Source organism: Stigmatopora nigra, chromosome 19 (assembly GCF_051989575.1).
Source record: "Stigmatopora nigra isolate UIUO_SnigA chromosome 19, RoL_Snig_1.1, whole genome shotgun sequence".
In the NCBI taxonomy this organism is placed as follows: domain Eukaryota; kingdom Metazoa; phylum Chordata; class Actinopteri; order Syngnathiformes; family Syngnathidae; genus Stigmatopora; species Stigmatopora nigra.
In genome coordinates this window covers 755114-771004 of record NC_135526.1, presented here as the reverse complement: position 1 = coordinate 771004, position 15891 = coordinate 755114, and the positions used below count along the sequence as shown (strand labels likewise).

Below are 15891 nucleotides of genomic sequence, written 5' to 3'. Positions count from 1 at the left end.
AATAGGAGTGGAAAAAGCCCTAAAAAGTTTTGCCATTACAAATATGTAAAAGTCATGATGAGTGGCATGGCTTACAGAATTATCATTCATATTAGTTTGGAAAAAGTTGCAATTTTATCAACTAGGAATTTTAACTTATTTTTATTTGATCATTTTAGGACTTTTTCCCCCCCTAAAGTCACATTTTCACTTGCTGAGAATGTTCTCCGTAAAAGTTCATTTTGGGCCAAATGAAGACTGGAATTGGTGTGCTTTGACTTTGAATTTGAGGGAAATCTGCTCTTATGTTATTCCTCAGAAGATGCCTTTAGTCTGACGTCACAATGGTTGGCTTTCACGGGCCTGACTCTGGTTTTAGACCTTATAATCTGCTTCCCATATACTACTGTAGACGACAGTTTTGCATAATCCAGTAGACATGCCGATGTTTTCCATTTGTCCATATCTCTTCACTGACGCATTCAAATAAAAATGGTTTTCTAAAAGCTACAAAAAGCATCCGTGGACTCTTCTTGTGTTGCCTGGGTTGCCTAGCAACGCATTCCACATGGAAGAGTGGGCGAGGAAATGGAATTGGAGAGCGAACGCAACCTAAAAGTCCACTTTTATGATTTGATGAGGCCCTTTTCATAGAAGGAAAAGTCCCAACAGGCTGATGGCTTAATAGTTTTCATCAAAATCTTCAATAACCTTGGCCGTACAGTGGCAGCGGCGGCAGTGGTGGCAGGTCCTCCATGAGGATGGCCTCCTCGTAACGGGGGGGATTCCCACTTTCCTCTGCTTGGGGAACACAGAAAAGCAAGCGGGTTGGTTGAAAGGTTGCCACGGATGCGCTGGTATTTAAAAGAGGCACCGCCGTGTCTCGAAATATCCATTTCCAGTTGCTCGCTATTGGAGCAAAATGGAAACAAATCCACCAACGAGGTCAAGCCAAAAAGTGTCCTGGATGTCAGACTCTGACTGAAAAGGCGTTTTTTGGCCGGCATCCAGCGGCTTCTTCCCATTGAGAACCGGGGCTGCCCGGATACTCAATCCTCTTCATCAGTCTGGCCCCAAACATCCCTTCCGACATCTCGTCGCTGGTCCTCCCAAAGGTCTTTTCGATTCAGACACATGAACTCATGGAACGACCCCCAAAGCCGTCACCATACTCGACTCATTTCTAATCCTGCACCTGCACTAAAACTCCGTAGGCTCCTAACTACTTTTGTTATTTACTGATTTATTATTATTATGAATTGACGATGTATTTGCGCACTTGACGGGGAAGCTTTAAATGGAATTTTCCGTGTATAATGACAATAAAAGCATTGAATTCAATAGAAATTCCAAAAGACTCACCCTCCAAACGATGCCACTGGACATGGGTCAGGGGATGAGAAGCAGCCATTGGCAAGAAGACCGTCTCGGTCTCCGCCGGCACCCGGCGATTGAGGCCACGTCGCAGGACGTGGCAGAGCCAACACAGCAGGACCGCCGTCGCCCACGTCGACCAGAAGACGGCAAAACAGGTCACAAAGGTGGACGTGCCCCGAGACATGGCCATGGCTGCGCTCCGGGAGGTGTTCAAAGACAGGTCACGTCCGGTCTTTTACGGCACCCTTGATGCCCCCCGTTGTCTCGGGGGCTGAAAGCGTGCCAGGCGTTGAAGGAAGACGCCATTCTTGCAAATTCTTGTGCCTCAGACGCTCATGTTGATCTACAGAAGGACACAGCAGACACTTGTCAAATTCAAAATTCAACTACAACCAAAGTATTTAACTCCTTAACCTTATAATTGTACATTTAAAAAAAAAGGTTTTAGGCAGATTTTAGTTTAGTCAAATCCGCAGAAAACTTTATCAAAACAAATGCATCCATCAGCCAAAGGACCAAACTTTATTTGCTTCCTTTAGATGACAGAAAGGTCACTTTAAAAGTAATGAGGCAATGTCACATTTTCCCATTAACACAAGATAAATTGCCTGATTACTGCATGCTATTTTTCCTGTTGGTAAAGAGCAAAAAATACCTTTTTTTGCCAGGACCAGAGGGAGCGGTGTCATCAACACTTCGACAAGACTGAAAAAGAAGGAGGCAGGGCAGGGCAGGGCAGGGTAGGGATTGAGGCATCTCTTCTCCCCCACCCCCGCCAGGCTTTCCTCTCTCTCTCTTTCAGACACACCATGAGAATACTAATGAAAATGAGTTCCAAAAAATGGTAAAGGCAGTTTCCAAGCACATACTCAAAATGATGCAATTTCACAAATGAAATGTAGATGCAATTGTAATTAAATATGCTACAAGTTGCAGGGCAGGACTCATTTTTATGGGACTTTTTTCAAATTTGCAGGCAAAGTTTGTCAATCCTAGTAGAATCTGTCCACTGCAACCTTGAATGGGGGATGGTTAACAATTGAGACAATTACAGACACCTGGTTTGGCCACACAAGGGAAGGAGAGGCCAAAAAAGAAGAAGAAAAAGGCACAGCAGGGGAAAATCATGCAATCATGACAAAAAACCCAACATAACATGACAATGTTCATCTGAAGCTGCTTTGTGTATTGATGGAATGTGACTTCTGCATCCCATCAACATAGCATAACAAATGGAGGCTAATTTTCCCATGGTGAAAAAAAGTCCATTTTATTTATAAAAACATCCAAGTGCCAAAATTAAAAGTGAAGTAAAATTGGTCCCAGCAGAGTCAAAAGTTGTCTATTTTATTTCCTGGACCAATAGAAGGAAGGCCATGCCTTCTCTACCAAGTATAGAATACTCTCACTGTGCCTTCCAGCAAGGCACTTTAAAAAAAAAAAACAGCAGGTAATTGCTCCAGGCATGAGCAAAAACAGGTACTATAGATTTTTCCTTTAAATAATAAAACATCTCATTGTTATGGCTATGATGCAAATACATTCGGACATATGCACATTCACTGTCTTTCAAATAGAAATGTGCAAAAGCTTGTAAACAGACAGACACAATGTGCGGGTGTGCGCCTCACAGCCTCGTTGGCTCCTCGTCACTGTCGCTGCAGTTGCCGCAGCACTCCTGCAGGGGGAAACAGAGTAAGACAGTAAAACAACCGCCACCGATATTTGTCGGCAATGGCATATTTACGTGGTCAAAGGTCAAAATGTTCAATAGCAAGGCAGTGGGCTATTTGGCTCCCAACGGCGGCCGTGCAACCCACCTGTCTCCCAAAGAGTCGCTGCAAGAGACCCTGTTTGGGCGGTGGGGACGGTTGCCCCCGCCAGTCCAAGTCCGGGGACACGGCACCATCCGGGTAGAAGATGTTGAGCTCGGTGAAACATTCCGTCTCGATCATCTGAGAGGCCAAAAAAAATGTAAATGGCATGCTTCATCTGATACATTTGGACACGGCCTTCCTTACCTCGTCCTGCCAAGGGATGGAGACGCTGCCAGTGGAAAATTTGCTGTAAAAGGAGTCGTCTTTGGGCTCCAGCTCCACGCCTTTGACTGTGGAGAACTGCTCGATGTCCAGCACGTCTTTGCAGTAGATAGCCTGGGGCTGCAACATGTCAGGTTTAGAATATTTTAACAAAAAAAATGGCTGTGTTAAGACCTACCATATGCATGCATGTACATCTATGTGTATGTATATATGTGCTAGTATACATGTATTGTAACGTACTTTACGGTAACGATAAAGGGTTCAGATGGTGCTTTTTTAGAGACAATCAAAGGAGTCTCATGTAGCATTATTCATTCAATCCCTAAGATGCAACCGGGGCAGTCTGACAAAAGCGAGGCAGTCAGATTGCCCTTCTGAGCGCTTCTAGTTCTCGGCCTACTTTTTACGCCAGAGTATCTTGCCCGTGGATACGACAACAACAAGTGGGAGTGGATTCCAACCCCCCGGCGGAGCCATAAATTTCATGTGTAAGATTTACATCAGGGATGAAAGGCGCCTGTAACATTCCGGCCTCCAGTCTTTTGAAATTGATTGGCTGGAAGATTGGGTGCGCTTTGACCACAGAAGCGCCACCTCCTTGGCAGCCCAGTCTCCCTTTGGGGTCTTTTGTAAGCAGCTGGGGAATACAAAAATAAATACAATCAAAAAAATACATTTTATTTGTATTCCACTTTGTGTTTGCAAAGGCCACTGAAAGAAAAAGAAAACTATGAAATGAGTCCTCACCGCTTTACACAGCGACTTGGCTTCCTGTGAGAATTTTTCAGAGTATTCTTCGGGCACCTCCTTGACCAGCCGTTCCACCTCCTCGCGCTTGATCTTCTTCTTTCTCTGCTGAAATGGCGACTGGCCCTCGATCATCTCGTACAGCAGACAGCCCAGCCCCCACCAGTCGGGGCTGAAGGTGTACGACTCGTTCATCACAACTTCCGGAGCTGAAGAAAAGACAAGAAAAGTTGGGATTCCAGCAAAAAGGGGAGGCCGGCTTTATTGCTCTTACCCATGTATCCCACCGTGCCCACCCGGCCTCTTATGCTTTGGCCCTCCGGCACGTGCACGGCCAGACCCAGGTCCGAAATCCGGATGTGTCCTGTAAAAAGGGGGAACGGATCAGGTCAGATTTGCCTCAAAGGTCAAACAAAGGTCAAATGACGGAATTGAGGAAGATGGCAAATTTGACGTCAGTTGCTTTGCTTTCTCAAGTATAACATGTTCTTGTTACAACAATTGAATGAATTGCGGTGACTCACCATGGTCGTCCAGCAGGATATTTTCAGGTTTCAGGTCTCTGCGAGGCCCAAACACAAGTCAGAGAAAGGGCAGAAGAAGAGGAGAAGAAGAAGAAGAATGATAACGGGTGCGCAAGTCCAGATGTGGAAGGGCACTTGAGGCCTCGCCTGTAGACAATGTTCTCCTTGTGCAGGTCCTCCAGTCCGCAGCAGATCTGGGCCGAGTAGAAGACGGCCTTGGTCTCGTGGAAGCCCGCTTCGCCCATGTGGTAGATGTGAAACTTCAGGTCGCCGCCATTCATCAGCGTCAGGACCAGGCACAGGGTGTCCTTGCTCTCGTAGGCGTACGCCAAACTCACCTGGAAAATCCACAGAAATTGACTTTTTCATTCACGGACTGCCTGACTCAAGATAAGTTTCATTGCCATTAATATTTGTGATTGGCTTAGAAAGATACACCAAAAAAGGCCCTTTTTTCCTGTCAAGTCGTGCTTTGAAATCCATCAAAACGCACAAACATCAACCCCCGAGTGGATTGTAAATTGAAATGGGAACACTGGGAGTGACTTTTGGATGTTCTCGTGACAACAGCAGATACAAGAGTGATTACTCTCTGTAACCAATTCTATAAATATCAGTGAATGACTTCTTTGATAGCCATTGACACTCGGAAAAGTCGGCCAGCCATTCGGGGAACATATCTGGGAGAAATTCACATATGGCGCAAGCCTCATCTACAACTGGAATACTTCAATGATGCAATCTGATTTTGAAATCATTTCCTGAACAAGCACCGACCGGCACGCGCCCCCGGAACGAGGGCGTCATGTCATGTCGTCACAATCAAGGACACCTTCACACTATCATTCCATTGCCTTTAACAGAAGCCCCATTGGACTTTTTTTTCTTTCTTTTTTCGACCAGTACAAATGCTTCCAAACATTTGCTTTCTTCAAAACGCTGAAGCCGTTTCCAATCAAAACAGTGCTTTGTTAACTAGAAGCAAAACAAAGGGCATCTTTTTTTGAAGTCGTGTCATGGCAAATCATGTGGGTCCATTTTGCAGGTTGCAAACATAAAGGCACTGTTCTTTCATTCATTTTCTGAACCGCTGAGCCTCACAAAGGTCATAGGAGTGCTGGAGATCATCCCAGCTAACTACGGATACCTAGCTGTTTATTGGGTTTATGGGTATGTTGTGTTGCAGCTTACCACAAATCTGCTATTGACTTTCTCCAGGATCTGCTTCTCGTTGAGCGCCATGGACTCGCCTTTGCGCTTCTTCACCCTTTTTTTCTCCATTTTTTTGCAGGCGTACATTTTCCCCGTGGCACGCACCTGACATGCGCACACCTGCAATCAAAAGCTATATAAATAGGACATCTTCCCTATTTTCTTCTTTAAAAAATATATATATATTTTAAGGGCACGTGTGCTTGAGCATAAAAAAATACTGTTTTCAATGCTATTATAATAGATAATGGCATCTTAAAATAAATCAAGTGGACCTTTGTGGGAAAGTGTCATAATGAGTTCTTTATATGTTTTTCACATGAGCCGGTCGGCGCTCACTCATCAAAAACACAACAAAATAGATATCCATTTATTTAGAGGTGATAATAAATGTTAGAAGATCACCATATAGATGTCTATCGCTGATTTTGAGTAAACGACGAGATAAATCAGTGCTTGGAGTCATGGCAATCCCGGCCGTAAAATTTCTCCTCAACACAAAAAGAGATGCAAATAGCTGATAAAAATTCCAAATGTTTCTTCCCCACAAAAAGTCCACTATATTCCGCACATCTTTCTATCAGGCATCTCTAACAACTGACCTCTCCAAATCCGCCTTTGCCCAAAACTCGGTACTGCCTGAACGTATTCTTTGTCACCGGTTGCCTTGAAAACAAAACAAATATGATGGAGTCTACAGGAGTAATATCATGGTCATTTGTCATATTTAAAGAGTAGGATGGGTTTATTTACCTCTCCAGCCATTTCCATTGAAGGAACCTGTTGTAGTACATGCTGTCCAAGTAGTCGACAAAAGGAGCCGTGCTAAAATAGTCGTGAATCAATCTGGAAGGACAGCAAATACAAGTCAAACGCAGGTTTTTACAAATGGTTTCAAACAAGATTTGGGATTGGATAAAAAAATAAATGAGCAAGTATTGGAAAAGAATATCTTCCTTCCATTAGAATTAGAAGTCGACAAGAAACCTACTTGGTGGAATCCTGGAAGAGTTCCTTGCACGGCGCCTCCCGCTGCAACCGCTCGGCGCACCGGGCTACGGCACCCTCCTGCACCTCCGGCACGTAGTCCTCCGACTGTCGGGATGACAAGTGCAAAGTTCATCGCCATCCCGCCGCGACAAACGCTTTTCCGCGTCGACCTTTGGACTGAAGAAGACGTCGATGAGTCTTTGGCCGCAGTCCTTCCTCTTCTCGTCCGGCGCCACCTCGTACTCGGCCTGGGGAATACAACCCACAACCACGTTCTTCAAAAGTTTGAAAAGTTGAACTGTACAAATGTGAAGGAATGACAAAAAGGGGAAGCTACCTTAAATTTAGGCCAGTTTGAATGGTCATTTTTTTCCACAAACGGTTAAAAATAAATGAATAAATACACACAGTACATGTTATCATTGCATTGTTTTTTCATTTCAGCCTGGTTTGCGGTAGCCATTCAAAAGCCCCTTCATAAAAATTCAAATGTCAGTCTTTGACGCGCAACAAAACCTCTTCTCTAGTTGGCAATATTTTTGAAGGTAATTAATAAATAGCCACATTGTTGTGGATCATCTGATTTTCTTCCCCTGCAGCTGTCTTACGCGCTTGGCAAGTCATCATGCGCCAAAAACAAGTCGCGGACGCAAAAGACGGGCAAGAACGCGACCCCACTGGCAGCCAATGAGTTAAAAACATAATGATATCTCCAATGGCTTCAAAATGGAGTGTGTGTCGATATGATATGTTACCACGCCATCCAGAAACTTGACGCAGCGCCTCAACTCCGGCCGAGTGTCGCAAAACTGTCGGAATAGCAAGCGTCCGATGGGCTGGCGCTCGCACAGGGTGCCGTAGTCCTTCTCTGTTGGAAGAAGAGAAAAGTGCCTCAAACAAAGTCTATTCATGTCTAGTAAATAGTCAAATAATGACAAGAGTTGTTCTCAGAATTTCTCGGTTCAGCTTCTTCTGGGTTATAAATTACAAGAACATGCCAAAATGACAGTTTACATTCGATTTGAGGGGGAAAAACAGACACTTTCAAGATGGATGAAAACGATAAAAAAACTGAAGAAAATCTCCAGGGTTCTAAAAAAAAAAAAGTGGATGAAACGCTGGATTTATTTATTGAGCGGGAGAAAAAACGTGTCTACTTTTGCAACCTTGAAGATGGCTCGCATCTGAAAATTCCTGAGTCAAGTCGCCCATAATTCAAGATAAAGTTGCATTATTTCAATACTCGTATATAGACCGTCAAAAACAAGGCGGTCTCACAATGTCCACTTTAGCCAAGGCCTCGACGTGGTTTCCACTCAAAGTGAAGCAATTTTGATGACGTCACACGCTGAGAAAAAGGAAGAAGTTGGCAAACAAGGAAGTGGCCGGCTTCCTGCACGTCTCTTTCTCAAGAAGGCCCAATGCGCTCGCTCCAGCTTTCGTAACAACACACAAAAACCCAGGAACCTTCCGCTCGCAAGGTGCGCTGACATTTTCAGCGTAGGACGCGTCACGTGACTCTGGCCAGCTCCCACTTCCTTCCGGCAAAAATGGATCACAAGGCCGCCCGCCATTTGACTCCAGCCAGTCAAAAGACTTTTTTCCATTCAAGAAAGAAGATCTTTTTGCCAAATTGGACAGGAGAGTTCCATAAATTGATGCAGATAGACGTTCATCCACAATTTCTCGACTTACCCGTGGCTTGTCGAAGATCTTCACATAAACTAATGTGTGGGAACTGGAGCATCTGCTTCCACTTTTTGCTCTTTCCTTTCCTGCTTCCACCGCCTCCTGCAAACAAAAACACTAGCAACATTAACTTCTTATATTTATTTACAGCACTCACGTGCACATGACAGTCAAGTGCCGCAATGACTCAACTGTTTAAAAATGCCATTCACGTTGTTTTCCTTTCGTGGTGATGATCAAAAGTGGCCTAATAATGTGCGCCTTAAAAAGGGTCCATTGTAAAACATTTAGAAGGTTAGATATGAAATACAGTAATCCCTCAAATATCGCGGATCATGTAGACCAAACATGGCCTTGATAATTGAAAAACTGCAAAGTAGACAGTCATATTTTTTCCATGTCTTGGTGAGCCATTAGTTCCGATCCTTCCGGCTTTTTATGTACAAATTCGGTCAACGTTAATGGCCGAATGGGAGTGCTACAAAATGCTTGAGCTTTTTTTTTTAAGCGGATACCATCGAGAAATAATGTAAAGGGAAGTCGTGCGTTGGTGCTGCTGACAAATTGACATGTCTGAAAAGGCCTTTGCTGACTAATTGGATTGCTGTAACTCAACCGGCCTCAAAACCGCATTTTTACTGCTTTTTGTCTTGTCTGATTTGCAGATTGGTGGTTTTTTACAGCCACGGTACTCAATATGACTTTTAGCGCATTTTTTGTTGAAGTGATAGACGTGCGTCATTTGAAAGAAAACAGCGCTTTGCATTTGAACTTAAGTGACGGGGTGCCTTTTTAAGTGAATAACAACAAACACAACAACGCAGGCGGATGTTTCTCGTCTTGTTTAGCCTGCGGGGAGAAAAATAAAAAAGGGTTGTCACGGCAAATTCAATTGTTGCATTGGTTCCAGCTCCCATGCTAGCCACCTCCACAAATGAACTGGAATTGAACTCACATTCATTCACATTTTCACTGTTTAAGGCAAATTATTGGTCATACGTGGATTTAGTGGTACGTACTGTAGACGTATTGTAAAGTGAAATATAGACATCTCATTTGACTTCCTGGCTTCTTCTCATTGAGGAAATGGACTCATATTATAAAATTACATTTGAATGAGAGTAAAAAAGATATAATAGGCATTAGACTTTTCATGGAAAGTAGTGAGAGGAATGAATGTGCTGGCAAATGGAGCACAATAAGTGTTAATGTACACTAGAAAAGTGGTGCTACGCAGAAAGCATTTTGTCTGCAGACAAAGTACAATTTGCTCCATCTCCACATCCTGTTTCGCAAAGCAAAAGGAACGATGCTGCAACATCGTGCAGGAGAAACTTGACACTCGCAGGCAACCTGAGTCATGACAAGAAAAAAATAAACACTGCCATATTTCTACAGCAAATCAATACTATGTGCGTGCTAAAGCGTCAGAGTAAGCAACAGACTATTACTTGATATCAAGCATTTCAATTTATGGGAACACGAGTTCCTCAGCAAACGGGACCTTTTAAAAACTATAATATAAGGCCAGATCAATCATTATTATGCTAGATGGGAATGAAAGTGTGTTACAAGCTCATTTGTGGGGTTAAAGACTTCATTTGTCACTTTTTCAATGAAGATCTGGATGTCTAGCAATGTTTCAAAAAAGTTGGTCAACATAGGATTTGATATAGCTATTTGAAAATTAGAAATGACACTTAAAACAAAAGAATGAGGAATGAGTAGGTTTCTATGTGTAAGTGAGGTGACAAGAAACTTTAAATGGAGTTCCTCTTCCATACTGGATGTCAGCTCTACATGTTTATGATGTATATACTAGAGATTGTGTTGTTGTTTCCCTCCCACATGGTTTCGAACCCCGGATCGACGAGCCCAGCTGTCAATGTGCCATCTCCATCCTCACCTTCCCTTGCTTTTAGGAGCACCGTGTTGGCCACGATGTTCTCCAGCTCCATCTTGCCTCCGCGTCCAATTTAGCAGCAACTACGCCTGGCCGAGCTCCAGCTGTAAAGCGGCCGTCTCGCCACGCCACGCCACGCCACGGCAGGGCACCCCCCCGGATCGTGCCTTCCTCCAAGCGCCCACCACCTCTTGCCTCCCAGCCGCCGGATCGAAGGTGGGGAAGAAGGAAGGAGATCGATCGCTCCGTCTGGGCTTAAACCGCGCAGTCCTAACGCTCATTCGCTCGCTTGTCGTCCGGGTGACATCCGCACTTGTGCTTGTGCGTGCGTACTCCTCCTGCTCCCCCTGTCTCCTCTCTCCTCACTCTGGACTCCTCCCATATCCGCCTTGGAGGTCACGCCCACATCGAGGACCACAAAGGTCACCACCATTCCAAACAAACAAAAAAGATACATATTTTGGAATGGTGGTGACCATAGATATAGTATTGAATGTTTTTATTGTCATTATACAAGTATAATGAAATTGAATCGTAAATCATATATACATATATTATATATGATTTATGATTCATGACAATAATGACAATAAAAGCATGGAATTCAATGCAATATATCCTCTCTAGTATGTATTAACCATTAACATCAATGATGTTGTTGTTTTCAGCTTTATTGTCTGCATTGGCTTCATAAAGCATTGAAATGAGAAGCTTAAGCGCACCATACGATGATTGGATTTGTTCCAAATGGAGAGAATGTTGATCACATGTCACATGCTCCACACATATCGCCCGCCCCATGTTTCCGCAAGTTACACTTGAATGATAGGAGGCCTCGTAAATGTCCACCTCGCCTTGAATCCCAGTTGTCTAGGGCCTTGAGACATGGAGACGCGGGATCTCCCCGCTCTGGTCTTGGACACATGGCACTACTAGGAGAAAGATACATTTGTTCTCAAATATTTGAGTGATGAGACATTTTTTTAATCAGACCTAGCAGAAGCCACGACCAACTCCTTATTTGGAAGATTCCCAAATGAAACAAAGTCAACAAGCTAACGCTCAAAGATTTTGCACTCAAACGTTGAGATCTATATTGGAGTCAAAACCTCCAGAAAAGAAAACAAATGTTGCTACGAGGTCAAGAGCCAACGCCAACTGAATATGTCATCGTCACATAGATTTGAAGACGACAAAGTCCAATTTTAGTTGTCTAGTCTTGGTCGGAGATGATTTTTTTTTTCTCTTTGGAGGAACGGACACTTTTGGATCATGCAGAGAAAATCGAGGCCTTTTTTTGCCGTCTCTGCAAGTGGACGTCGACAAAGACATGGGATCAATGCACCACAGTTTTTAAGGGTGCATTAGCAAACACATTTTTTTGCCATTTACTATCCCATAAGGCTCACGCATTGTTATTGATCTGCTCTTGGCTCTGAATTTATAATGCCGCGTTGAGTGGTTTTGTTGTTAAGTCATTCTGAGCCGTCCGACGATGATCCAAGTCCAATTGGATTTCACTGCAAGCCTTCCCAGTTCAAATGGATTGAACAACCATCACCGTCAATGGCATTCAAATATTATCCTTCACTGCCAGCCCTCCAGTTAAAGGCCCCATACAGTATTGGGAGAATAAAACTAAAGAACGTGCATTAAAGATAAAGCACAGACCCATTTTCGTTCCAAAAGAAAGTCTGAATCGATTTCGCTAAGTTCAGATCTCATTCTTAAGTGTTTTGTCTGCTTTTTTTTAGTCAAAACGGCTGTTATAAACCTTCCCCTGAAGTTGCTCAAATCTGCCCTCTTGTGGAACAAAGCAATTACTATTGTCGTCAACTCATTCACTCATTCAAAAGCATTAAATTACGAATCCATAATTTACATTCTTGATACTGTTGTTCAAAGATATGAAAAATACAATGTACCGAATTCATTTTGCACATTAAATGCATGGTTGTTTTCTGAATGGGGAAGAAGCACATGGTAAATATCGTTGGTCACGTGACGGGAAACAACATCGTGACGCAACATCTGGTCTGTCTTTTCCATGCGTGTTATTTTCTGCTAATCACTTTTGCTATCGAATTTCTCTAATACTGTGGTTTAATCCGATATACATTGATCATGCCGAAAGCCAAAGGTAAAAAGAAGATGACGTTCAACTACAACAAGGACCGCAAGAAACTGAAGAGAAAGATGTTGAAGAAGGCGAACCCGAGGATAGAAAAGTAAGTTAGCCTGCTAGCTAGCTCAAGCCAGCTAATGCTTTTTTACACTTCTTGTCTCGATAAACAGTATATACTTTTGCATATTCTCTTCTAACATGCGACATGTTTTCTGTCCTGTATGTACTGTTTCCATAGAGTAACGAGATGATGAGGGTAAATGTTGCAGCTCCTATATTTTGTGACATTGTTTTTTTTTTTCAGCAAACAAATCCGAGAGGCGTGGAATTCAAGGAAGTCCGTAGCCATGAACATGCGAGACATGGGCTTGGCGTACGACCCCAACGTCAGTGTGTCCATCAAGAAAGACGGCGTAAGTTAGCTATCTTGAATTCCGATGTGGTGACTTAGAATGTTAGGTTTATCTTGGTATCCAAATCTGATAATGATCATCTTTTAGACATGCCGTTTCACAGCTGGAAAATGTCTCTCTTACAGCTCGTAGGATTCAACGGAAGAAAACATATTGGGTCTATCGTGACAAAACCCTACGTCATCAAACGTAAGTTTTACGGCATACCACACGCAGTTAGGCGCGGGCAATATGTATACGTATATAATATATATATATCATATCCTACAATATGGTTGACGTTGTGTGAGCAGAGATGGAAGAGGAGGCCAACTTGCCACGCAAAAGCACAGCGTCACTTTCCGCTGACATCGTCCAGTACGTCCAACACATGATCCGAGAACACAAAGAAGACTACAAGGTGACAAGCCTAGCAACAAATGTGGATATTTCTATTCATTCGGATGAAAATGTTATGGAATACAATACTCGAATGAATTCATCCAGTAATGGTTGTTTGCTTACTGCCAAATAGAAAATAATCTGTTACTTTTCTGACGTCTACTGGTGAAAAACAGTATAGCAAGCCTTGTGCGCATCTTTTCAAATGTGGAAAAAACGACTTTTCATTCAACAGTTTATTTTTCTGCCTTTTAAATGGCTTGAATTATTTCGTCCCACAGGCAATGGCCCACGACGAGAAAAACTACTACCAGGACACGCCCAAGCAGATTCGAAAAAAAATCATGTATTTCAAGCAATTGTACCCAGAGAAATACAACGAATGTATGGTGCCGCTCGCCGACCCTGCTTCGTAGCTTTCGTTGGGCTGTCTAATATTGCAAATTTTACTTCTTGGGATTGTTTTAGATTAAAAGTGTTCTTCATAGACCAGTGCCTCTTTTTTCCCCCCATAAGGTAATTATAAACCATAGATGATAAATAACAACACAACAAAGTTTAAGGTAACACATTTTTATCTCCCCACACTTCAAAATAGCACATATGCATAAAAACTAGCAAGATACAGTGTTTCTAAGACCAGGGCAGATAAAACAAGTGTGTATAGTTTGACTTAAAATGGCAGCAATATTAAAAGACTGCTTCCGTCCACAATGAAATGGCCTTGAAATCAGCAAATACCGCAGCGCAAACATGTTTGCTTGTCTTCATTTATATTATTATTTACGTGTGGGTACACCAATGTGGTATTGAATTTTTTAGAGCCTACTTCTTAATATTGCCAAACGACGCTCTCCCATTGAAATGTCCCCGGGCTCTCCAGTTTCAGCCATTTCAGACACAAATACCCATTTGTTGTCACCGGTCGGACATTTTGGTGCACTTTCCACTGTAATTTGAGCCGTTTGTACCTAGAAATGTCCAATGCTTTCTTCTGTCAAACTTCTTCCTGCTTCTGGAGCGCCCCCACCCCCCCTTTTCCTTCTCCCTCCAATCAGACAAGCTGGAGCAGGAGGTCCTGGAAGCCATCCAGGCCCTGGCAGGAATTCCTCAGGGTGCCATCTGAAGGCAGCTGGGCGGCCAGCAGGAACAGCTTCCTGTCCTCCGCCACCGAGGCCAGCGACAGCGCCCGGTAAAGCTCCGATTGGCTGGCGGCCTCTGCTTTATCCTGTGCAAATAGCAAAGGCAATTTTGCGCAAATCCCAAAGTCGTCACTTGTACGCAATGAGATGCTAACATCAAGCCAAACAAATGTTGCAGTACATGCCGTGTTTGTTCACCACTACCATAACGGATTCATATTTCTGAGCTGTTTTGTACACGTACCGTACGTTACCATGGTCTGGTAGTGTAATACACGTTAATACATATTTTCTCCACTGGCTTTGTTGACGGTCACATTTGTATGCGAGTCCTACGGAGAATGACCTGTTTGTTTGCCAGGACCACCACAGGGAGCTGGGGTCGCGCCCCCAGGAGACGGTGCAGCTCCAACTTTGCCACCGGAAGACGGTCTCGGTCGGAAGAGTCCACCACGTACACCAGCACGTGAGTCTTCATCAGATACTCCACCCAGTAGCCACGTAGTTCCTCACCGCCGCCTACTGTAGAACAACACGCGCACCAAAAAAATCAAGGCCTTTTCCAATTAGAGAACATTTTCGAGGGCATATCAAAACACCACTCGTGTCATCTCCTCCAATTGCGGCAAGAAGGTCTTTGTTACTTACTTTCTAGGAAGTCCAGCTGGCAAGCGGGCACAGTAAAACTCATGAAATTAAAGCCTCGGGTGGGGCGGCACAAGCCCTTGTTGGCCCCCCCGGGCGTCAGGCCCTGAAGCACGCTGCTTTTCCCGGCCCCGTCCAATCCCAGCACCAGCACCTGACGCTTCCCCGGGTCGTCTTTGTCCTGAGGACACATTTAGTCACCTTCAAATTCCTTTGACGTTTTCCAGATAAGTCGAATTCATATTTCTCACAGACTTGTCAGGTTTATCGAAATTTATACTGACTCCACATTCATCAATTTAAAAAAATAATAATAACATTTTCAAAAAGCAGTGTTTATTGCTTAAATCAGTCTGCCATTGCTAGCATCTAATTAATGAGCGACTGTCTCATGATGATTGAATCATTGAATAAGACGATGCAGCCAAACAAACAAACAAAAAACAAGAAATTGCGTCCTACTTCCTTGATGGTGGAGTAGTGCGCGTCCGGTGTCCATATTCGCCGGCGGCGCGGGTAGAACAAGTTGAGGGCGATGAAGATCGCCGAGCCCAGGGCGACCACGGCGGCGCCCAGGGCCACGGAGATGTGTCTCAGAAGCAGCATGCGTGCGTGCTTGCGTGGGAGGGGGGGTCGCTTCTTGACCGACGTCGAGTGCCGTCTGCCGCTGCGTCTCCACTTTCCGCCTTGCCTCCCGATAAGTGAACGCCCCCTCTCGCTCG

At 43.9% G+C, this 15891-nt stretch overlaps 4 protein-coding genes across 5 annotated transcripts; 1 reads left to right on the top strand and 3 right to left on the bottom strand.

Moving 5' to 3' along the window:
• Nucleotides 1-53: 53 nt before the first annotated feature.
• prr7 (proline rich 7 (synaptic)) lies at nt 54-1605 on the bottom strand. Of its 2 annotated transcripts, none has more exons than XM_077740001.1 (2): nt 1342-1605; nt 54-780 (listed from the first exon to the last, which is right to left on the bottom strand). In XM_077740001.1, the coding sequence occupies exons 1-2, from the start codon at nt 1544-1546 to the stop codon at nt 683-685; spliced, it is 303 nt and encodes a 100-aa protein (XP_077596127.1). In that variant the 5' UTR covers nt 1547-1605; the 3' UTR covers nt 54-682. The 2 variants fall into 2 exon arrangements, with proteins under 2 accessions (XP_077596127.1, XP_077596128.1); XM_077740002.1 differs by having other exon boundaries at nt 54-777.
• A 994-nt stretch (nt 1606-2599) lies between these two features.
• On the bottom strand, nt 2600-10810 carry grk6 (G protein-coupled receptor kinase 6). The gene is made up of 16 exons (XM_077740991.1): nt 10467-10810; nt 8567-8662; nt 7627-7739; nt 7042-7119; nt 6873-6976; nt 6635-6727; nt 6484-6547; nt 5861-6001; nt 4817-5007; nt 4670-4707; nt 4420-4509; nt 4146-4354; nt 3898-4035; nt 3378-3515; nt 3177-3311; nt 2600-3034 (listed from the first exon to the last, which is right to left on the bottom strand). The coding sequence occupies exons 1-16, from the start codon at nt 10516-10518 to the stop codon at nt 2984-2986; spliced, it is 1731 nt and encodes a 576-aa protein (XP_077597117.1). The 5' UTR covers nt 10519-10810; the 3' UTR covers nt 2600-2983.
• A 1654-nt stretch (nt 10811-12464) lies between these two features.
• nop16 (NOP16 nucleolar protein homolog (yeast)) lies at nt 12465-13871 on the top strand. Its single transcript, XM_077741369.1, has 5 exons — nt 12465-12691; nt 12893-13001; nt 13127-13190; nt 13295-13401; nt 13664-13871. Exons 1-5 carry the CDS (start codon nt 12588-12590, stop codon nt 13796-13798), a joined length of 519 nt encoding a protein of 172 aa, XP_077597495.1. The 5' UTR covers nt 12465-12587; the 3' UTR covers nt 13799-13871.
• Nucleotides 13872-13939: 68 nt separating this feature from the next.
• Nucleotides 13940-15884, bottom strand: arl10 (ADP-ribosylation factor-like 10). Its single transcript, XM_077741368.1, has 4 exons — nt 15632-15884; nt 15173-15350; nt 14871-15046; nt 13940-14610 (listed from the first exon to the last, which is right to left on the bottom strand). Exons 1-4 carry the CDS (start codon nt 15773-15775, stop codon nt 14437-14439), a joined length of 672 nt encoding a protein of 223 aa, XP_077597494.1. The 5' UTR covers nt 15776-15884; the 3' UTR covers nt 13940-14436.
• Between the last annotated feature and the right edge of the window lie 7 nt (nt 15885-15891).